The sequence below is a fragment of the Ceratotherium simum genome, chromosome 11, assembly GCF_057802395.1.
Source record: "Ceratotherium simum simum isolate JZ-2026a chromosome 11, ASM5780239v1, whole genome shotgun sequence".
Lineage (NCBI taxonomy): Eukaryota > Metazoa > Chordata > Mammalia > Perissodactyla > Rhinocerotidae > Ceratotherium > Ceratotherium simum.
In genome coordinates this window covers 28472397-28496831 of record NC_141910.1, presented here as the reverse complement: position 1 = coordinate 28496831, position 24435 = coordinate 28472397, and the positions used below count along the sequence as shown (strand labels likewise).

Genomic DNA, 24435 nt, shown 5'->3' with positions numbered 1-24435 from the left:
TAGGGGACAGTGGGCCTATGGATAATTGCCTCTTGCCATAATTTCCTATAACTGCAAAATCTTTATTATAATCAGGGCATGACTGCTTAGGTTGCATTCATTGCATTTTGCAGCATCACAGCCTTAAACATGTTAAAATAAGAGTAACTGCTGTTAAAGGTCTATGTTTAGACATAGTTAATGGCTAGAGACTTGTTCCGTATTCCTTCAGCCATATGTTACGACTAATGAACATTCTACGGTTTAATGGATGTGGCACGAGGCAGAAAGGCTGATTGTTCAGAAGATTATTTAAGGGCTTATTTAGCTCCTAATTGGTTATTTCATGGGGTGCAAGAGCTGAAATTACACCAAAATCTTATTAATTTACAATTTGATGTTTACCTTTGTAAGACCTATGAATAAATATATTGCTAAACAATATTATAAACCTACTATTTAAACTTAAGGTTTAACCCTACTTTAAAAATTTTTAAAACCTAATTATTTACCTTATTGGAGTGGAACTTATTTAGAATCATCATTTGACTCAGAAGCACTTGCATGAAAAAATAATGAATGTTTCTGTTAGAAATAGTTTTAAACAAATTATTTTGGTCCTGAAAATAGTACTTGTGGATCAAACTCTCTTTTTATGTCTCTTATTAGCATCATTACTGTATGTACCGTACTTGAAAGTTAATGCAATTCTTTCTTGAGAAACTCACTCACTTTTCAATAAATCAGACTGACATATGCCCTCTCCACCCCCATACCCCACCCCAGTCCTATTAGGATGATTTAACACATTTAACCATATGTGTATACTTATTTTTCCTCCTCATACTACAACTATCTGGAGGTAGTGTTTTCATTATGTCACTCCTTGCTAAAAATCTTTCACTAGTTATGACAGTACGAAATCTAAATGGCTTAACCAAGAATTCAGGGTTCTAGATAAACTGTCCTCCAATGAATTTTCCTACCATGTTTCCTGCTGCCCCCACAGTAGCCCTCCTTTCCCTCACCCCAAACACCAACACAATATTGTCACCATTATTCTATAAACAGGGCGTCCACCTAGCAACACCTGCTCTTTCTCTTCTCAGGATTATTCACATCCAGTTCATCCTTCCTGACCCAGATCACATCCACAAAGCCCTAAATGGACCCTGGTTGCAGCAACCAATCCCTCCTCCGGACTCCTCCAGTGCTTTTCAGTAACCACCATTTACCATTGACTATACGGTGACTGGAGGATCTCAACTTGGGTTTTCTTCAATTGTTGAGCTGAATTACTTATATCATTTAATTTTTAAAAATCTGACTTTATCCTACCTCTTTAGATAGACTGAAAAGTCTTTGCAAGAAAGGTGGTGTGTCTAAGCATCTAGTACAGTTTGGAAACATATTAACTGAATGCATCCATGCACAAATTGATGAGTAAGTGATAAAAATTGAAATAATGAATGCATGAATGATGCAGATTTCAGGGTAAACATGGAAAAATATATCCTAAGTTTACACTAACAATTTGGGGTCTAGCAAGGGAAAGAAAGCCAGAGTTCTTAAAAGCTAAGTTTCTTGATATTTAAATTATCCTTTAATGCCTACAGGGCAAAAATAGTGGGTCCAGCAAGAATGGCCAGAAACAGGCTCTTTTGGTTCCATAATCCTCCAGTTGAGCCCTGCATGTTTGGGAATTTAAGATCAGCATGAAGTTATGGTTACAACCCGACCAAACAATGTCCCCCTTTCCTTCTACCCAAGGAGGGATCATGACCTCATTCTCTGGGAAGTGGACTCTCCTCCAAAGCATTCCAGGACTGCCTCTCTGAAAGATTAAATGAAATGTAAAATGGGTGCAGGACAGAAACAATCTTACTCAGAGAACATGCATGAGTTTTGGGGGGAAAAGTCATTGTTGAGTTTTATAATTTCTTTTTCTTCTGAACCTTTGAAAAGATCAACTCTGGTTTCAGTTTAATTTTTTTTTCCAAAAGAAACCTACATGGCTACTTCTTCAAATTTGTTCCAGATGGATTTAGTCATAAAATGATTGATTATCCACTCACTTGTGAACTATGTGGTTAAGCTCAGAAACCTATAACAAACTGGTTTGGAGCCGTGTTTCATGGTAAGTGGCAGAAAGGGTAATCCTTAAACTGTCATTTTAGAGTTAGTGATGAGGAAAGAGGAATTTAGTGGGGCTACTTATGTCAAGACAATGTATTAGCAAATGGATGGCTGAATATGAGGAAATCTTATGAGCATGATGCTTTTTTTCCCTCTGGGCTTCACAGTAAAAGGAAGCAGATCTGACTGGGAGCCCCCCTGAGGGCTGCCCTGGCTCTCACTGCCTGCTTCATGGACCAGACCAGCCTCCCCAGGATGCTCCAGGCCGGAGGCCAGAGGCTAGCTTCTACCTGGCTGCCAAGGCACCCATTTATCCTACTACCCACTCAACAGGCCGACAGAGGGTTTATTATTGGCATCAGAGACACCTGGGCAAATCTGGAAACTAAGTCTGGGGGAGAGTGAACCAAGTAGAAAGCGTACTGCATCCATACAGAGCTGTATTATGTACTTTAAAAAGCAATTTAAGAACATTTGGTCCATTTCCATCTTTAAAGAAAAAAAAAAATAACCCTTCCTTTGGATTTTAGTTACTTCTTTTAGTAGCTGCATTAGCCTTGTCTTTATTCTTTCCCTCTGGTTAATTCACAATCTGGCTTCTCGAATATTCTTCTTAGGGGAGATTGGATGTGGTTGGTGGCCTTCCCTACATGTCACTATCTGATTTTATAGATCCTCCTATACGTTGTTCAATTTCTTGGTTTCCACCTTCACTGATTTTTGTTTTTGCTCACATATTTTTTTTCTTTTTCCTTTGCCTTAGAGTGCTACTCTACTTCACTATTGTCTTCTTGTTGAAAAATAAATCACTATTCTGCCTCTTATCAAGATACCGACTCCTGGGGCCGGCCTGGTGGCACAGCGGTTAAGTGCGCGTGCTCCACTTTGGCGGCCCCGGGTTTGCAGGTTTGGATTCTGGGCGTGCACTGCCGCACTGCTTGTCAAGCCACGCTGTGGCGGCGTCCCATATAAAGTAGAGGAATGTGGGGACAGATGTTAGCCCAGGGCCAATCTTCCTCAGAAAAAAGAGGAGGATTGACATCAGATGTTAGTTCAGGGCTGATGGTCCTCATACAAAGAAAAAAAAAAAAAACCCACACAACCAAGATACTGACTCCTTAGAATCCCAAGAAAGTTCATGTTGGATTTTATGCCTTCTGAATTTTTAACTCTTACACAACCTATTTATTGTAACCTTAAGTTACGGTCAGCACATATCTCCTAGTAGACTTTTGAGGCAAAAGAAAGGATGTAAACATATTTAAACATAAAAATGATGATTCTAAGAGCAGGCTTTGAATAGGCTGTAGAAAGGAAAATGTGACCAAAACAGAACAGACATGTCTATCGGTGAGATGGAGAATATTTTCCATGATTCTCTAACAAACACACAAATATCACAGATGTCTAGCACAAAAGTTAACACCAAGTAAGAACAGTGTTTATTAAATTTCTTTTATGTAACAGGCATGTGGGTACACGCTAACCTGCAAAAATAAAGGGAGTTTTTGTGTTTGTTCATAAAGTTTTTATTTCATGGGTATTGTTTATTTGTACAGTGGAGTAAAAGAGGATTTTAATACAGAAATTTTTAAATCAAAGGATATAGTCATAATTACTTAGGAGTGGTTTTGGTGGCATTTTATAAGTCCCAAATCCATGAAGAAGAGAAAGATACATTCATTCAAAAGGAGCTGTAGAAGCAGCGGGGTTCTTCTTTTGGATAGTACTTTGCCTATTTCAACCACACCCATCAGGCTGTGTATCTGAATGAGTCATCCAGTCTTCTGCACTGCTGGGGAGGTGGGTGCATTTTGTTTTTTAACTCATATTTTGCTGCTTGAAACCACTTAAAAATTCTAGATTTAACTCGAAAGGTCTGGTTGGAATCAATTCAGGGGGAATTTTAATTACAGATTGTGGTAGGCGGCTTCTGACATGGCTCCCAATGATCCTAGACTCCTGGCATTCATGCTGTTGAACGTGGGCTAGATCTAGTGATTTGTTTCTTTCTTCTTTTTTTTTTTTTTGTGAGGAAGATCAGCCCTGAGCTAACATCCGTGCCAATCCTCTTTTTGCTGAGGAAGACTGGCCCTGAGCTAACATCGATGCTGATCTTCCTCCACTTTATGTGGGACACCGCCACAGCATGGCCTGACGAGCGGTGCATCAGTGCGCGCTGGGGATCCAAACCCGGGCCACCAACAGTGGAGCGGGAGCACTTAACTGCTATGCCACGGGGCCGGCCCCGTGATTTGTTTCTAATGAACAGAATATGGCAAAAGTGACAGGTTGTCACTTCCATGATTAAGTTACAAAAGACTGTGACTTCAGTCTTGTTAGCACTCTCCTTCTTGCTGGCACCTTCTCTTGCCATTTCCCTTGCTTACTTTGATGAAGAAGCCTGCCACGTTGTGAGGTGCTCTATAGAGAGGTGTATGTGGCAAGGAATTGAAGGAGGAAGAACTCATGAGCAACGGAGGCAGGAAGTGAACCCTACCAACACCACTAGTGAGTGAGCTAGGAAGTGGATCCTTCCCAGTCAAGCCTGGAGATGACTGCAGCCTTGTGAAAGACCCAAAGCCTGAGGACCTAGCTAAGCCACATCTCTATTCCTGACCCAGAGAAACTGTGAGATAATAAAGGTTTGTTGTTTTAAGCCATTAAATTTTAGGGTAATTCGTTATGTGGCAACAGATAACTAGCACACAGACTTCCTTACGGTTTCTATGTGATGGATAATAATGCATAAGCTCAGGAAAGACTGATTGCTTTGGTTGTAAGCCTGGTTTGAGTCTGAGGCTGAAAAAAATCCCGAAATGTAAAATGAACAAAGTGTAGATGTTAAACAGATTGTTCTTGGCTAGCAGGTATTCATGTCCTCCAAGGAAGGCAGGAAATCTTAATTCAAAATCAAGAAAATAATAAAAAGCTTGTAACATTTAGTGTTGAAACCTTTACATTTTAAAGGAGTTTATATTAATACACACAAAAAGTATATTCACTGTGCACCAAAATAAAAATAACTCCTTTCCAAGCTAGGATTGAAATGGAGTCCCAGGCTGTGGCATGAACCACAATAATTACCCATGTCAGTGCCCGGGGAAAAGACTTCAGTGATCAAGCTTTTAAAGCTTCAGTGATTTGGTCCAGACTTTTAGCAAACAACCAGCACTAGGTGTGAACTGTTTTGTCAATAAAGCTTCAAGTCATTAGAACTGTCTGGTTTCTTGTTTCTGAGTCGTTAATGCTGTTATAATCACAGAATGCACCTGCATTCTTCCCAGGGCAGATTTTGACTTGCTCTGGTATGTTTTCCTGATAAAAATGCCATCTGAAAGGCAAAGAAGATCTCCTATCTATAGAAACAGTTTAAATGCCAGGCACGTATCAATCAAGAACCATATACTGTCCACACCTCCAAGGCTTGTAACCCAGACAAAGTGCCCTCTCTCTACTTCTCTCTTTCTCTCATTCTTTTAAAATTACTTTGAATAAGAGCTGGAAAGGACAACTCTTCATTTTAACAGCTGAGAAAACTGAGGCCCAAAGAGGTTAACTGGTTTAATGCAGTCAGACTCTCTTAGGGGAAGACCCAGATGAGAACTTTTGTCTCTTGCTGAGTTTCATGGGGTTTCCACCACTCTTGGCTGCCAAAGACTACTTTCTGGTATCCTCCCGAGCATTCAAGCATAAAAACATTCCACTGCAGAAGAAAATTCTATTAATTAGTAAGCAAGGGAAATATCTATGTATTACAGCTGTAGCTGTTACAACGGAGTTTATATTGGAGAAACTGAGTATCTAACCAGAGAAAAATATCTTTTTGAAAAAAAAAAAAACCCACCACACGGAAATCTGATTCTATCCAAATTATATCACATTTTGCTAAGTGCAGAAAATAGAAATGAAGACTCACTAGACGTATCAACTTCTTGGTGGGAAGCGCAAACTGTCAGCTACTGGAATATAGGATCTATATATACCAACAAAATCTGGGAGCTTGTTAGAAATGTGAAATCTCGGATCTCACCCCAGACCTATGAATTAGAATGTTCATTTTAATAGGGTCCCCAGGTAATTTGTGTGTTCATTAAAGTTTGAGAAGCGCTGGTCCATCACATATAGCATATAGACGATTCTCAAAAAACATATTAGACAATTGAATCCCAAATTTAAAGATTCCCCTAGCCAATTTTATAAAAACAGCAAAACTGGTTTATTCAGGTGTCACTTCTTTTTTCTTTCATCAGTCTTTTGAGGGAAATACGCACTTATACACATAGGTGGAAAGTTGGTAACTGTAACACTATTTTATAAGATACTTCAGTAGAACCTATTTTCGATTAGTATAGTCTTATGCTTGCTCATTGTCCTCTACTTTCCTCTCCTGCTCTCTTTTTATCTCTTCCAGTTCCATTCTACATCTCTTTTTTCTGCCTCTCACTCCTCTTACAGTTGCACCTGTCTCTCAGGGTAAGATAGTCCTGGAAGAGAAGGATATGGCTCAGCTGTTTGCTCTAGTTTGCTTTTTTCTCCACAAATGTGTGAATACAGTCCTGGCCTCTACCCTAACAGGTGTTCACTGTGTTTTTGCTTTTTCTTTAGATGACTGATTTTCAGACTGAGTGGTGTGTGGTGATGGTAGGTGGTGTTGAGGGAGAGTGACACTGTTACTTGAGTCACTCAGCAGAGGAGCCAGGGAAGTCTCATAACTGGCTTCACTGTTTCATCCTAATAATGTGATATATATATATTCAAAATTGATCAATGGGCAAGCAACACTTAAGTCATGAGTTTTCAGTGACTACAGTTAACCAGTTGTGATTTTTGTGGTTAGAAGGTTCACCTAACTGTAACAGAGAAGAGAAATTATATCTTCTCCTTTAAGGGAAGTGGTATTTTTCTTTATGCTGAGTAATAGAGTTGACATAACAGTGATGTGTCATCTATTAGAATCATTTTTAAATGTAGCTCTCCAAATCAACTGCAAAGGCTTGGTCTGAATTTGAATCTGCACTGGTTCTTCTTTCCTAATTTGAGATCTACACTGAGGAATAGGCAGGCCTGTCGCTTGCAATTAGTTTTGCCCACTTTTCAGGACCTTTACTTGATTTTTTAAGCCCTTGAGAAAATTCAAAACACCATTCATATTTAATTAAATAATTCATGAAATCTTCTTCATTGAAGTCTTTCTTATTTTCTCTTGTCACTATAAATTGTTCCCTTAATATTAGACCAGAAACTGTATTTTACCAAGAAAAACACACAAATTCATAATACTTTTGGTAAGGTGTAATTCTGCCTACTCCTGACTTTGATATTATAACTAGATTTTCTAATAATTCTTTTTTTTTTTTTGATGAGGAAGATCGGCCCTGAGCTAACATCTGTGCATCTTCTTCTATTTTGTATATGGGGTGCCACCACAGCATGGCTTGATGAGAGGTGCATAAGTCCGTGCCCGGGATCCGGGCCTGCGAACCCTGGGCTGCTGAAGCAGAGCATGGGAACTTAACCACTATGGCACCAGGCCAGCCCTCTAATAATTCTTTAAAACTCTCTATTAGAATCCTAATACTGTTTGTGGCCAGGTTGTTACAATGACAGGTAAATAGCCCAAGCTCTTTTTCTAATAGAGTGATATTGTAACAGTCTTTTTGGGGTATTAACCATCTGTGATAGCTTGGTTTATTGGAAACTATTGCTCTGGCATACTTACACAATCCATTTTTCTGCTTAAATTGAAAAATTAATGAGAAGATTTTTTAGTTTACTAAGAGTTGAACTCTAATTTACAATGGCTTTGCTATTTAACTTTTTTTTTTTTTGAATAAGCTTTTCATCAAATAATCTTTCCTGGTTTTTCAGAACTATCATTAGCTGCTTAAATTGCACCACAATTAAATTTCCTTCTTTCATTTAGCTTCTTTTTATCATTAGTTTATTTTTTTTTCATCATTAAAGAAGGGAGGTCATACAGTTGAGGTTTAGAAGAAAGCTCTGCAATTCTCCCAGCTTGTGTGGGAGGACTTTTTTCTCTGGCCACCTCCCTGGATTAGGATTCTTTTGAGATGCCAGGTTGTGAACTATTTTTACAAAAAGGGCCCACAGCTTTTACCAGGAAGCTTAATTAATCATGAATGACTGGAATTTTCTGCCTTGCTTGTTGAGTGGAGTTTTATTCTGGGCTGCCTCCTGACTATATAATTTACCAACGTCTGAAGAATGGAAGGGCTTGGGGATTCAATGTCAGTCCCAGATAAGTTATTTTCTAATCTGCTCTATGATGGTCTATCTAAAAAGTTTATTTTGTTAAAAATTCAGTTGCTCATTATAGAATATAAAGGTGGGTCAGGATAGAATCCAGGTACATCTCTAAGAAAGATTAGTAAAGAAATGACCGGGATGCTGCCGAAATGTAAGACAATAGAGCCTTAGAGGTTACACTTTAACACTATTACTTCTATTTTGTTGACCCTTTCTATACTCCATCTAACATAATTCTTTGTTGATTAAATAGTGTAGTAGCTGTCCAAGGTGCCCTATTCTCTTGTGATAGGTAAATACATGAATTTAGAAAGCAGTTTCCACTGTTGATTTTATGAGAATAATCATAGGGGAACATTTTAGAAGAATTATCAGCTTTTATCAGTTTACTTTTGGTACATATTACTTTCCTACCAAAAATAATGGTGTGTTATATGTTTGTGCATGTGCACATATATGGACATGAACTTGAGTGGGTATCTGTATGTGTGCACATGTATGAGTGTAAATAGCTGGAATAAACTAAATCTAGGCAATAAAGGGGCATTTAGCCTGCACAGGCAGGTTTCTAAGATGTCTTTTAACAACTTTTTTAAGAATGTCCTTCTCTTTTTTAGATGAGGTATCTTCTGATATCACAAACTGCTCAGGAAAGTACATGGATAAGGAAAGAAAGCCATCTTACACAACAGTATCTCTTTAGGCCTCAAATTGTGAAAAGCAGTGATTAGAAAAAAGTTCATTGGGGGGTTTTGCAAAGTTGAATGATGCCAGATACCTAAATTGCTCACATATTTTAGGAGAACGATTCAAGTTGAACTAATTCTCTAAGAAGCCTCTTCATGTCAACAAAAATTTGAAGGATTTGACAGCAGATTCAGAAAAACAGACTTATACTGCTCTTTGTAATTTTGGTATATTAAAAAATATTAAAACACTTCAGTTTTTTGGTGAATAGTAAAAATGTCAATGACAATTTAATGGCATACCCATTTTGTGAATGTATGTATGAGAGGAGGGCTTTGCTGCAAAATATTTCACAAGTGAAATCTAACCAATCACCATTGAACAAAAATTCTTCCCTAATTCAGGTTGTGACAGACCTAGTCTCCAGGGTGGACATTGATTAGGACCCCTTCAGTTGTTTCCCATTTTGGATTGTGTTCCACACCTCCACTCAAGGGAGTAGGATTAGATTCCTTGCAGCACACACAGCTGTTTAGAGTGCAAAACTTATTTCACTACAGTCCCTGGAGCTTTTTGAGACTTAACTATATGCACAAAGGCAGTTCCAATTCCCATCATGATTTTCACTTTAGCTGGGCACACATAAAGCTATACACACAGCTTTTACGGTCATCTCTAGATCCATTCCCTACTTCACACTCTTATTTCACCTCCAATTCAAGTACAAGCTAGTTATCAGCTCCCAAGGGGCCCTCAGTAAGCTAGGTTCTTTCGTCCTGGGCCTCTGGGATTTCCTTCTCACTTCTCTAGCAATACAGCTCTTCCTACCTTGGGACCAGACCAGAACTGTGCCTCTTTCAGTGACCTAAAGCCAACTAAGTGACTTTCCTGGATTCTACCCTTTAGCATTTGAACAAAGTAGATTTAAAAAGGATAGTTTCTGGCCTACAGTCAAGGGAAATGACCAAGATGGACTGCTCTAACGCCATTTTCCTTTCTTACTCTTATTTTATAGAGCTTCATCAAGTGCCTTGAGTTTCTTTATGATATTAGAAAGCTCATATAAGTATTTTTTATGATTTCACTTCAAATATCATAAATACTAACATTTCCCCAACTCAACTGTATTTTCATTATTCACTATTAGATTTCTGAGGAAGGATATATTTGATACAGAGATGCATTTGCTGGTTAAACGGCTTGCCAGAAAGTAAAAATAACTCTAGTATTTCCAACTCTAATCTTGCTCTAGGAATAAGAACAACATGTTTATTCACCAATGTTTATTAAAAACCTAATAATCCAGGATATAATGAATAGACTTTATAGCTCCTTTCAAGTGGCTTAAGTTTAAAATGGGAACAAGCTATCTAAGACCTCCATTATTAGTGAGAAATTTGATAACATATATAGTTGGGAAATACACCTTATATACCTATGGTATTCAATAGCTCATTTTCAAGGATGGTTTTAGAAGTCAAGAGTAAACTTTAAGCCTGAGTTCTCTGATGATTAAAAACCATTCATTTATTCAAACTAACACATACACTCACAAGAAATTTGCTTAGTGTCTATTCAATAATAAGTAAAATGGGACACAGTTCAGGAAGACAGAGCTGGAGGAACACATTAGTGTTTTGTTGGGGACAGTTACTGAAGATGGAACCAGTCATAGGGATGGTAACCTACCCCTTACCTCGTTAGCATTCCTATCAGCAGCACACTGCTTCTGGGGGACTCTCCTGGGAAACCACTCTAGGATAGAAGGAACATGGACACAAATGCTGCTTCTTGCTTGTTCTGCTTGGCTATAGGATGGTTACTTCCTCCACTGCTTGGATCTTAATTTCCTCATCAGACCTCTCAACTTCCCCTCGTCATTCTCTTCTAAATGCTCCATTCTAGGGAGGACCCAGACTTTTGTTCTTGACCACATTTCTGGGGACATGTTTTCTTTTTCTGTCCAAATATGAATTTTAGTAAATTGTAAGGATACCTGTATCACACACTGGTTTTACTTCTACTTTTGGCAATTTATTATATACTCCTTGTGATGTCCTATGTGTTACTTTACTGAACTGTTTTTTGTTTCTGTTATTGTTATTTTATAACTCATGGGTTGATGATGCCAAGTTCCCTAAGGACTATGACCACTCCTTCCTTCTACTTTGATTCTATCAAAGTGCCTTACAACATAAAGTGGTTCTCAAACTTGATTGAATTTATTGAACACTAACTGAATGGTTTTATGTTCTGTTTGATCAATTTCACATGCGATATTGCCTAGTTACCCTTGACTAGTATAGATGTACAATTATTTGAAAGGTAGTTCAAGTTTTAGAATTTGATTTATCCCAAATCTCAAGTTTTTTAGTCTATTTAGTACACATGTACATAACATTGATTCACTGTCTCTCCCTCCCTTTAATCTGTGGTCATATGAAATTGACAGCAATAAGCTATCCATGCTGCTGCCAGTATCTTGGCACTCAGCCTTCCTTTCAAGTCATTTCTTCACTTCATCTTTATTAAATGTTTACAAATCATTTAGGTTCAAGCTACAAGCCTGCAATTGTGGCTAAATGCTTGCAATGACAGCCTTTTTTCTGCCTATATTTGAATGCAGTTTTCTTGATCAGTTTTATTTTTGAGTATGCAATTTGCAGTTACCTCCTGGAAAAAGAAGCATGCTAATGAATTTCAGATGTGGCATGAATTACTTATTTGTACATTCGTGCAAAATCAAACACATTTGGGACAAATTTTGTTTACTCTTTGGTTTTGAAGAATAAAGTTGTGCCAGTAATTCAACAAGTGCAAAGGCAATCCTTACAAATGGGGCAACTTGTTGATTTCAGGGAATATAGTTTGAGACTTTCTGCTGGAGAAGGAAATAATGAGCCAGTACCAGTGCACATTCCTGAAGTTACCCAGGCTTGCAATTCTACTCTAATCTGCTTCTTTGTGCTTCTATGGAGGGAGGGAAGTTCACTCCACAGATTAAGTGTTAACTAATTTTAACAAGGATCTCCTCATCTTTGATGGGAAGGAAATCTTTGATCAAGTTTAAATTGAACAGAAGACACTTATGTAAAACTCTTCTAATATCTGATAATATTCACAGACTCTAAATAGAATGAGATATCAGCTGTGCATCTGGTATTGGAAGGATCTCCTATCACTTTGGTAACTGAAAGACACTTTAAGGCCAAAGTCAGAGTCAACCTTCTTCTCTTTTGTGACTCTACATGAACTGAACCTTCAAACAGCATTGCCTTGTTCACAAGTTTGTGCCATAAGTGTAAGGGGGATGCCTACAGAAGGTATGGGTATCTCAGCATCAATCATTACCATAGCCAGAACATAATTTAGAGTTTAACCTGCAGACAATGTAAGGGCAGTTATAGTATATCACATTTTCAGGTCCTCTAGATTGCATACATCATGGTCCTTGGTTCAGGAATATAGTCCTAATCAGGACTCAGGACCACTCATGTTTAGGGATCAGAGTACTGGTAATGACAATAAGAAAAGTGAGAGAAGTAACATAGAAATATGATTCTGTCCTAGAAGCAGAATATATATTTTTGATGTTTTTAATTCACTACTTCCCCATATCCCATATAAAGTGTTATGACGCTGCCCTCTGATTTTTGTAGCTGAATGCAGCTTCCTGAAGTTAAGATCATTAGGGCATTTGTTCTCAAACTTGAGCAGGCATCAAAATCGCGGGATTGTTAAAACACAGATTGCTGAGCCCCATCCTCAGAATTTCTGATTCAGTAGGTCTGATGGGGCCCAGGAATTAGCATTTCTAGTAAGTTACTGGATGATGCTAATGCTTCTGGTCTGGGGACCACACTTTGGGAATCATTGAGTTAGGCAGTTACATAGCAGAGCCTTTTGTTGCAGAAGAGTGATCATACTGACCTCTTCCGTCCTTCCACCTCAAATAGTTGTCATTCAATTTTTATGAAGGAATTTTAAGGACACTTCCTAACTGTGCATGAATCAGATACATATACATATTGTTCACAAATGTATATTGAAAATGAGTCTTAAATTAACTAGTAATTTGATGGCTACAGTATTTGGAAAAATAAATTATGAAACAATGCTAGATTTTTCGGGAGGAAATCGATCACTTCTATTATACTACATAAGCTTATTTAAAAAGTAATTAAGTTTTCTCTATAAACTCAACTTCTATCCATTTATATGGGTATTGAGAATTTTCAAATACTCAAAGGTAATTAACAACTAAAAACAGTGAAAAACTATAAGCAGGCTAAATACCCATTTTACTTTCTGCATGAAGTATTCTCTGTTAATATCATAATTTACTCAATTATAGTCTTCCTTTTGCAAAATATCTATTTTCTGAGATCAAAGCTCTTCACTGGGCTGTATAATTACATGTAAAAAATTAGGCACTTCCTCACAAAACTAACCAAAGGAACCAGAGACCTTAATGACATTAGTGAGGATCTACAAAAGGGTAGTGTTTGAAAGTTGTTTAGTAATGACAACACCAGTTATGCTAAACCACTTGATTACACTATAATTTATAAATCCTCTTTTGGATATGAGATCATTTAACTTTCAAATGAAAGAAGTCAAAGAAAGATGTCCTCAGCATCTGAGAATCTGTACATGTTAGTTCAAGCTTCTCTTTTTTAGAGTAGATATATAAATAATAACTTCTTTCCTTTTCAAAATAGTATTTTAGTTATCCTTACGTTTATAAAGAAATGTGCAGAAGATAATAGATGGTCCCCAAGAATGTAGAGCTTTTTAACCCTGGGTATAATTTTTGCTCCTTTGGGCTTTATAAAAGGCATTTTTTTTAATTTTAGGTTTTTATTTGTTCCTGCATCATAGGTAATAATGATAAAAATCAAATCAAATCATTAAAAATATAGCTGAAAAGAAAAAAAATTAAAATTTTGGCAACAAAAGTTTATAGCTGCAGCATGGTACGTATTTAATTTGGCTGTGTGATAAAATTTTTCCCAACAGAAATGTGGAAAGATGAGCTAACTATAGTATGACATGTATCTAATTATGTAGGTGCTAATGTCGAGATATCCTACACATGCAATCTAGAACAATGCGGAAACCAGCTCATTGACAAACTGGCAAGTGGATCCTGACAACTGCAAAGTAAGGCTCTATCCAAGTATATAAAAATCAATGAAGTCTGATTTTTGAAAGTTCAAAACGATTGGAAAAAACAGTCTCACTGGATAAACAATGCCTTAACCTGAAAAAATGGCTCCAACATTGGGACTCTCTCCCTCTTGGCTGGGAGGTACAGGAAATATGGTTATTGGGTGCATGCTAGGGTGATCAACCATCCCGTTTGCCCAGGACTGAGGCATTTCCAGGGATGTGGGACTTTCAGTTTTCAAACCAGGACAGTCTCAGATAGACAGAGATGGTTGAAAACCCTATGATATGTTTTCACATCTCTTGGTTATACCTTATATAAGCCAGGTACTGCACTCTGTATTTGGCTCTATAAGCAGCTTCATTAGGCATTTGTACTGAGTTCATTTTTTGGTGGTGTAGTTTCTTTAGCAAGTTAGTTAATGATACCTGTACATCCTGACCGAGTTTAGTAATGGCTTAATTACGAGCTATACAAAATACCCTATGTTGAATTTTTTGAAAGTTCAATTAAGTGAACAAATTCCTTCCAGTTGGGCAATTGATGCATTTTCTTACTTGCTAGTTACCAAATGATTTAAGGATGGTCTTGTCATTTGAGATTCGCAGTGCGAACGGCTCCCCCAGCATCACCCTCAGTTGGCAAATATTACCTGAAAAAACCTGCTCAGTGTGAATTGATATTTGGGTGTTACATTGCATTTTAAACCCCTTGTTTTTGCACAAAATTGAAAAACTGGACAAATACATGAAAAACAGTAAAAGGATCATGTTTTCATTAAATGTTAAAACACAGATAGCTGGTTAAAATATATATTTGTGAAATAGAATACATTAAAAAATATATGGTGGTATTAAACCATTAGGTGCCATGTGTGATTGGTAATAGTGCATTCAAAGGCGCAATTGACTTGAACACTGAAACACAGTACAGATTTCAGTCATTACGTAAAAAATGTCCTCGGCTTTAGGTTATGATAAACTGTACCTGTTGAAAAATATATGTGGAAAAAAGAAATAATTTTAATACAAATATGACTCATCTGCAGGCATTCATTTATTCTGATCCAGCAACCACGGTAAATATGTTTGGATTACTGGGCCAGTACACAACATTTAAAAGGGAATGGAGGTCTTTATTAAAACAGAAGGCTCCTCAAACTCCACAATGATGTCAGAAATATAGGTCCTTGGAGCACATTATTGTTTGAAACCGAGGTCCCCACACTTTCACATTGGTTATAAAACATTATTTTGTGCTGCTGGCCTGGAATGAGAACGTCATACATCTGCAGGCAATTAGAAGAAGCTGGACTGCGTGTTTGATTAGCTCAATAATAAACGGGCACAAGTGTGACTCGACTTATGTTAGTCAGATTCCCTAGACAGATTATCCTGTTGTTATCATATGAAATAACCCTCTTTTATCAACAATTAAGTAAATCCACATTTATGGGCACTTTGCAAAATTGAGAGGTGGGAAGAAATCCAACTTAAGCCTTAAGTCATCCAAAAAACTTTTAACCCTGTTTTCAATGATACAGACCCCCAATCCCAAGTTTTAGAAATTGGTTGAATTATGCAGAACAGTTTGGGTTGGAAATACCCTGTGTGCACACAATCAATAAGTATGTATTTAGCATCCACCATAAGCAAGGCATTTAATAGTTTTAGCTTATAACTAAAAAAAATTCCCAAAGAAGTAAGAATTATAAATGTTTTAATATGTGAAAAGTAACTTACTTTGTAAGGTAGTTTAAATCTTTTTAAGAAAAATTAAATAAGATTTCATTTTTATTATAGTTTCTACTGTAACTAATGTGTGTTGTAAGTCCTGAATATGTTTTATTCTAGAACTTCATTCAGTTCTAGGCATCATTCTTGAATTCAACCACAATTATCAATGATAGACTATAAACTACTTTGGGAAATGACCCATTTATTTATCTGTCTTTTTCCTCCTAAGTACCATTAAAATATACATCTGAAGTGTGAAAAATAATTCAGTATATAAAGGTCAATACTTAAAAAAATTGCAGCAAAACTTTTCACTTTCAGGAAAAATACCACCAAACCTTCCAATCTATCCAATCTAATTATATATTTAAATAACACAATTAAAGTCGATATCTTAAATAAACTCAAGATATTTTTCATCAATACTCACTCAAATACATGTATATAAAATAACCTCATGAGGTTATCTCCTTGACATAACCCTTAAATTAAATAGTGGAATATCAGGCAGATGCTGAAGCATTCATCATCAATATTGGAATTCTGACTCATGACAGTAACATGAAACAGATGCTAATATGATGCACCCTCTGAAAAGTGACACCATCACAGCATGGGTTAGCTCTTGATGTGGGGTACTTAAAATGTGGATAGGAAATATAAAACAATAAAAGTCAGAGCATGATAGGTTTCCTAACTTCATTTATAAGCCACTTAAAATCTACTATCTTTTATACAGAAGATAAAACCAACATTGGTGAATAAGGGGCAGCATCCCAAGGGACCAGACAATGCTTCTTTCACTAAATGCAATAGTGATCCTGCTAGGATCACTGGTGATCCTAGGTGATCCTGATTGAACTCCTCAGTATTCAGGAAGGAAGATGCTTTCTTCCTCACTCATGGTCAGGTAGAAGCTAAGAATTCCTGGGCCCTTTCCATTGGCCAATGTGTACCAGGCACTTATGGTATAATATGGGGTCTACTCAGTCAGCCCCTGGCAGTGAAAAAGGAGTCTGGGGCTCCTGTGGCCCATTTCAGTAACACAGTCTCCACACCAGGCAAAACTGAAAGAGTTTGCTAAGTAGGAAAAGGGAAACAAAATCCCTTAGCACAGTCCAGTTAGTTAATATCTTACACGTCTTCAAAGCCCAAGATTCTTATCACTTTGCTAGCATGAGTCTACAGCTGTTTCTAGAATACACAGTGATGTGTAGTCTTTGTGAAAATAAACAGAAAAACCCAGGCAGATGGTGCCGTGGTGCAAGTGATATAAGCAAAATGTGCTCAAATGGGGGCTTAAAAAGAGATATAAATGTGAGCAGGAGAGATTCCTTCAAAGGTAATGAGAAGCAGAAGTCTTATTTCTTTATTCTTCAGTGAGGAAAATAAGCCAGTGGCAAGTTCAATGAAAAGGAAGCTTGGGAACCCAAAGGGGGACATTTATGGAGTAGCTTGACAGCACAATTTCAAATTCCAAATGATTGCTCCTTCTGAGAGCTGTGACTTTGGCCCTGCCTGCCTGGGTTTGAAGGCTGGCTCTGCACTCACCACCTATGTGATCCCTGGTTCTCAAACTTGGCTGCATGCTGGAACCATGTGGGGAGCTTTAAAAAATACTGATACCTGGAACCCACCCCTAGAGACTGTTATTTAATTGGGCTGGGATGTGGCTTAGACATGGAGACATTTTAAAGGCTCCCAAGTGACTCTAAATATGTGCAGCTAAGGTTGAGAACCACTGATGACCTCTCTGAGCCATAGTTTCCTCATTTGTAAAATGATGACAATACTGGCAGCAACTACCTTTTAGGATTATTGTAATGACTAAATATGATAATGCAGGCAAAGTACTTACACAATGTCTGGTGAGTGGGAAGCTCTCAATAAATGTGAGCTGTTATCCTCACCACGAGGTGCACTTGGGCAGGAACTTTCTTGTTAGTATTATAAGTTATGCTTACCTTGGCACACGTTATGCTCACTCTGCTCATAGCCTGTTGCACACTGTATCCGGTGAGAAGGGTTGGCAGGAATGCGCTGAGGGTCAGCTGGGTTCCGCCGGATGACAAAGTTATTTCGGCCAGTCTGCACTTCAGCAGCAGCACTGGCGACAAAACCACCCCCAGGCATCACTCCACTGGCTGCCACGCCACTGGCTGCTACACCCCCAGGGGTTGCACCCGAGGTTGCGGCTGCATTTGCAGCTGCACCCACAGCTTCAGCTGCTGGTGTTTCTTGCTGAGATTGTTCATTATTGACAATAATCTGGGCTGTTTTAGGAAGGCAGAGGTATCCTCCATAGTGGTTGACACACTTCATTCCACCTTTGCAAGCGTCTGGGACAATGTCACATTCATCAATATCTGTGGTCAGTAATAAAATAAGTCAGGACTCTTCTTAGAGGGAAAACTGAACATGTAAATATATGCTTATGCCTTTTTGGTATAATACAAACAGGACATGAAGAGCGACATATGAGATGGAGACAGAAAGCTATGTTCAGATGGGAAGTCTTTGAAGTTGGCTCACCTTTGCACTGCTGTCTTACAGGATCCCACTCATATCCATCTGTGCATTGCTGTGAAGAAAACATCAAAATGGGGCCAGGAGACAGTTAATTGAGTATTCATTCCCTAAGAAGCCACTCTAAAAGCTTCATACTTATGGAAACAATCCTTGCACTAGAGTCCTAGATAGATGATGAGCTGGGTAGTTTAACATTCTCTAGGTTTTCTTTAAGATAAATTTGTGCATTGAACTGCTTCAAGAGTCCCTTCTCAATCATCAGCTGTCTCAACTCTTCAGTTGCATTTGGTACAATTGCCCATAACTATCTTCTTGGAATTCCTTTCTCTCTGTCTTGATACTAATCTCCAATCTCTCTGACTGCTCTTTTTTTGCTTTATTTGCCCCTTCTTCCACATTATAAATTTTACCAAAAAAAAAATTCAACAGAGTTCCTTTTTTTCAGCCCTTGACTCTTTCTTCTCTCTCTAAATTCTGTTAGAGCATCCAGCACCTGGCTTTCCTTATCATTCCTATTCAGCTGAGTGCTGAGCCTCCCTTACACTGTGGCCTGCCTCCTAGCTGCAGTTCCTACAGGTCCTCCCTAGTTCACTCACTGAACAAACTGTCTATCCATCTATCGAGTACCTTCTCACACCAGGCACCATCCTAGTCCCTCGGGATGCAAAGATGATGAAGACTTTGTCCCTGTCCTCAAGCAGCTCACAGGCCAGAAGAGGAGTCAGACATGTTGACAAGTTGGAGCAAGATGTCAGGCGCCATGATAGAAGTATGCCTGTGGAAGGAGTGATGGGCTCTGCCTGGGGCTGTGGGTGGGTATGGCAGAGTGGAAGGGAAGGCTTTATGGGGGAAGCCACAAGTGAATTGGGCCTTACAGAATTTTTCCAGGGAGATGTGGGAACTCTAGGATGAGGGACCACGTGATCAAAGGCACAAAATTGTTAAAGAAGGAAGGAGCTACAAGTAGTCCTGGGGGGCTGGGGTTGAGGTTAGAGAGGTAGGAAGGGCCAAATCTAGGAAGCCTTTCCTTGGGACAAGCAGGAACTGAATTCTACTTTGAAGGTCAGTGAATCTCAAGCTTTATTATGCTTAAGAATCACTTCAGGTGCTTGTTAAAATGCAGACTCCTGGGCTCACCCAAAAGATCTGATTCTGTAGGTCTGGGGAGGGGGCCTGGAATCTGAATTCCTAACAAGCATCCCAGGTGATTCTGATACAGGTCATCTATGGGTTACTTCTTGAGAATTGCTGCTATAAACCATAAGAGGCCATGAAGAATTTTTAAGCTCAAGAAAACATTTGATCAGATACAGAGTTGAGGAAGATGCTTCAGGAGCGAAAGTAGAGTAAACAAACAAATAAACTTCAGTTCTTTTACTAGAGCCAAGAGTTGCTTATGCACACAACAGATGCTTGGCAAGTAAATAGCTGAATGGAGACAGAGATCAGTTTAGATATTTTACTGATATCTCAGACTTAAGGTGAAAACTAAACTAACTTTACCTCCCAAATTAATTTTTTCTAGTTTCCCCAATACTGTCCAAGGCACTACCACTTCTCTTAGGACCCAGGATTACAACTTTAACATCAACTTTTCCAATTATTTTCCTTCAAGTTCTGCTGACTTTGTGTCCATTTCTATATCTACCACACTGAAGTAAGGACTTCCTGGCCTCCTGAATAGGCAAGGTTCCTTAGGTGGTCCATATCTCTACATGCTGCACACAGTGTCCGTGACAATCTTTCTTGCTCTCTTGGTTATGCTGTTCCTCCATCTAAGAGCTCACAGAGGCCTGCAGATCTCTCCTTTCCCATTATTATCATCTCTATGTCCTCCCTACTACCCAGCTCCAGCCCATCTGACCTTCTTGCTTCCTGGACTTGACTTGGCTGTTTTCACTTCTGCCTTTGATTATGCCACTTTCTCTGATTCAGGTGCCTCTGCAGCCTTTCTAGATTAATCCAAAGTCATCACTTCCTTCAAGAACCAGCACAGAGTTCTAGCTCCTCCAATATGCCAGTATTGACATTAATTACCCCTTTGCTTTTCTATTTCTTTAGCAACTTGTATAATCTGTATAATAATATTATTTGTACTTTCTTAGGAACTTTGTAGCTTTCAACAGCATTTTCCCAGGGTAAATTCCCTGAGGTTAAGATCTGAATTTTCTTAGTAAACAAATAAACTTACATTCTTTTGATAGTGGTGAGAATGGCTTATGCACATGGCAGATACTTGGCAAGTAAATAGCTTAATGGACCCCATCTTTAATATGGATGGGGGATATAAGGCTATCTTGTGGATACGAGCCCATCTTTTTGAAAAGTATCTTTCAAGCCAGGCAAAATGACAGTTCACTTGAATAGTCAGTATGCTAAATAGAGAAGATTTGAAGTTTGTTTTAGGTATTTAGTTCCAGTACATTTAATACGAATCTAGTATTAAACAAGCCTTGACTGAATTTAGCTTCACCACATACTGGCTGTGTAGCCTTCAGCAAGTTAGATACCCTCTCTGATCTTCAGTTCTACTATCAGCATAAGGAAGATGATGCCACTGACCTCATACTTCACCATGAGGATGAAAGGAGATAGTGTCTCCACAGTGGAGTACTCAAAAAATAGTGACATCTTGTCCTTTAACCATGAATTAATAGGCATACACAATTCAAATGGGAATAGGCCTAATCTTAGCACAAAAAGGGTGTCATATCTTGGAAATCTGTTATAATATTAGTGAACCCTAGTCACTGGTGTTAAAACTATAGTGTTGAATCCACAGGGAACTTTCTCTGCTAAAGATGAATAAGATTTAGGTGATGAGCAAAGGGAAGGGAGTATAAGATAAGCAATTGTAAAAGCAATAAAATCTTTTATTAGATGAATATAAAAGTGGGTAGCCAATTTAATTTTAGTTCCCTAAGAAAGTAGTAAGTTTAGCCTGAATAACAAAACATTTTCATCTGAAGATAAACAACACATGTATTCATTTCTCTTGCTTTTATTTATCTTCAGCAGAGGAAGCAACTACATTTACCATTAACAAAATATTTATATTAAGCACTGTTTGATTTACAGTTGATCTGAACAACAACAAGGAACATTTACCAGATGAATACTAACATTCTAGGGATAATATGGTACTGAAAAGTGAGATAATGTTTATTATCAGTAATTGACATTAGCTCACTTTAAGAGTTTTATTTTCAAAAATTTTTCACATTCTTTTGAGTAGAATTACTTAATTTTAAATTGGGAGCAAGTAGAAAAATATGTTTTTTCATATTCTGATCCAGGACAAATGTCATTTGCCTCACAACACTGATTAAAGACTAGAAAACACAAAACAGAGGTGCAAACTCACCAGAAGTGATGTAAACATTGCCCTCTGTTCTCACCACATCCATTCCTGGCAGTGGGAGGGGTCAGATGATATTTTCAATATTTTATTAAACACTGGTTATATCCATGCAATTAACTAATTAATCAAATATTACTTGGAAGTATCAGATATGCTAATTAGGAAGTATCAGATATACTTATCTGTAAAACCAAATTTCACACAATGCATTTTAAAACCACTTTAGCAAATACCACATGTTGGTAACACATAATGTCTGTCTGAAGGGCATTTATATGAGGTATCAATTATACTATAAATGAATATATAGCCTTTATAAAGTCAATAAAAGGCACTTACATGAGAACACAAGTCACATGCACAAATAAGGCGATGTGCTTTTGTGATGTTTAACTTTCTTACTTGACTTGAGTCTTGCTCTGCAAGTTTTGGTTTCATCTGCATGGGTATAGGAATCCAGGTTCTCCACTTCTTTATACCCATTAATTTATTGAATGTGTTGGAAACATGTAGCTTACTTTGGTTTTTGTTTTAAAAGGGTTCCCTTTTTCAGCCTTGCACAAATCCTATTTGTGCAAGGGACATTTTGGTCCCTATCTCAATTGGTGATCTAAATGAGCTTTTGAAAGGACCACTGGCAATTTACAACAAATCTTAAACGTGAACCACGCTAAAGCGTTGTTTAATTTATTACCCTCCACAGAGTACAGCCCACATACACTGGCAGGAGTGGATAAAGTCTCCCTTGTGTCACGGAATCCCGCTGAACCGCACTTATCTCAAATTCCATCGCCCCTTACCGTGTACGTGATGGTTTCTTCGGTGTCCTGTGACTTGACTAGCGCCAGAGTCAGCATAGTTAGGAAAAGGGCTTTCAACATCGTGAATCTCAAAGAAAACACAGGACAAACCAATGCTTAGTATCTGCTGCGGTGGAAATAAAACTATAGCTGCTAAGTAACAAGCAAGGAAGGGAGTGCGGGGGAGGCTAAGGCTTCATCATACCCAACTTCCAATCTACTTTCTCATCTCCCCTCCCCTCCCCTCCTCAACCTTCCCGTGGGCAAACGAGGCACCAAAGACTGTAAAACGGCTGCAGAATAACATTTCACTTTACTGCATCCGGCTGCGCTGAATATATACAAAGGGTATATACAGCGTGCATTTTATGCTGCACCTACACAACAGGCTCCAGAAAGGGGGTGGGAGGTAAGGAATAACAGGTAATGAATTTCAAAGGGGATGGTGCTTTTTTTTTTTTTTTTTTTTTTTTGCGAGGGTGGAGGTGGGGCAGCAAATCTCACATTCCCTTGAACGTTAAGGCTTATATGCTCAACTCCAGCTAGTGAAGTTCCTTACACAACTCAACAGAAATACCTGTGAACCAATATAAATTACCTTGGCTTCAAACTTTTTTTTTTTTTTTTTTTAAACAAAACACCAAAACAAAACTCGGGGAGCAATCTACTTCCCTAATAGAATACCTGCCCTTCAGAGCTCCTTCTCACATCTCCCAGCACAAACTCTCCAAGTGGCATTTCCACGCCGTTCTCTGCGTGCAGCTTTGTTTAAAAAGCTCCAGGTTGTGTGGGGGAGCAGCCCAAAGCGTCTGCTTCCCCTTGTCTTATCAGTCTCTCGGTCCCCGCATGCTACCTTCAGGATCGGGGCTGCCTAGGGCCAGAACCAGGGGCCCACACCGCAACCCGAGGTACCAGTTTCGGTGCGGTCGGCCTGGCGCCCCCTGGGAGGTGAGGTCCCCTTTCTTAACAGTTAACAGGCGGCAGTCCCGGGAAGCTACTCAGCGCTCCAGCTTCTAACCAGCTCCTGTGGAACTCAGGTGTGGCTTAAATCTCGCACATTGGCCCCCTGAAACTTTCAAAACCTCGTTTATGGGCAAAGCCCGGCCGGCTGACTGTCGGCGCACACACACATGCCTATCCAAACAGATGTCACCGGGGACTCGCACATGCTGACAGATCGCATTCCGAGACCGCACACCTCTACCTCCCACTCTGCCTGAGAGATCCTGCACAATCTGGGGCAGTTCTCGAGTACACTGCACCCCTCAGGTCACCCCACTTACTCCCCGGCGCGCGGCCCCGGGGGCACTGGGCGCGCTGGTGCTACCCCAGCGTCGGGGGCTCCTACCTGCGCGGCCACGCTGCGCTCCGGGCCCGGGCAGCTAGGGGAGAGCGCAGGGGAGGGCAGCCCCGTGGGTCTGAACTGGCGAGGTCTGGCAGCGGCCGCGGCGGCAGGAGGAGGAGGAGAAAGGGAGGGAGAGAGGGAGGGCGAAGGGGGGCGGAGGAGAGAGCTGAGGGAGGCGCAAGGGCTGAGCCAAGCGCTGCAAGCCGGTCGGGAGAGCGCGCTGCGCAGCTCCGTCCGCATCCCCTCCTCCTAGGGCCCGCTGCGCCACCCGCCCTGTCCTCCCCTGACAGCCCCTCACCCCTAGTTCCCAGACAAACCGGAACCCCAGGCCGAAGATGGCACGTTTGGCATGCGATGTCTGGGGTTTGAATTAGCCTTGGCGATGCTGCAGCCCGGCGGATTTCTTGTGCCCGGCGGAGGGG

At 39.3% G+C, this 24435-nt stretch overlaps 1 protein-coding gene across 2 annotated transcripts in view; it reads right to left on the bottom strand.

The window, feature by feature from the left end:
* The window catches only part of EFEMP1 (EGF-like fibulin extracellular matrix protein 1), a 57762-nt gene extending 33649 nt beyond the window's left edge, over nt 1-24113 (bottom strand). For both annotated transcript variants that reach the window (XM_087436741.1, XM_087436740.1), the window contains exons 1-4: nt 24017-24113; nt 22669-22756; nt 18511-18559; nt 17943-18344 (exon numbers count right to left, since the gene is read on the bottom strand). In XM_087436741.1, the coding sequence (XP_087292867.1) occupies nt 17943-18344; nt 18511-18559; nt 22669-22749 (532 nt within the window). In that variant the 5' untranslated portion in view covers nt 22750-22756; nt 24017-24113. The remainder of the gene's footprint in view (nt 1-17942; nt 18345-18510; nt 18560-22668; nt 22757-24016) is intronic.
* Nucleotides 24114-24435: the final 322 nt, after the last annotated feature.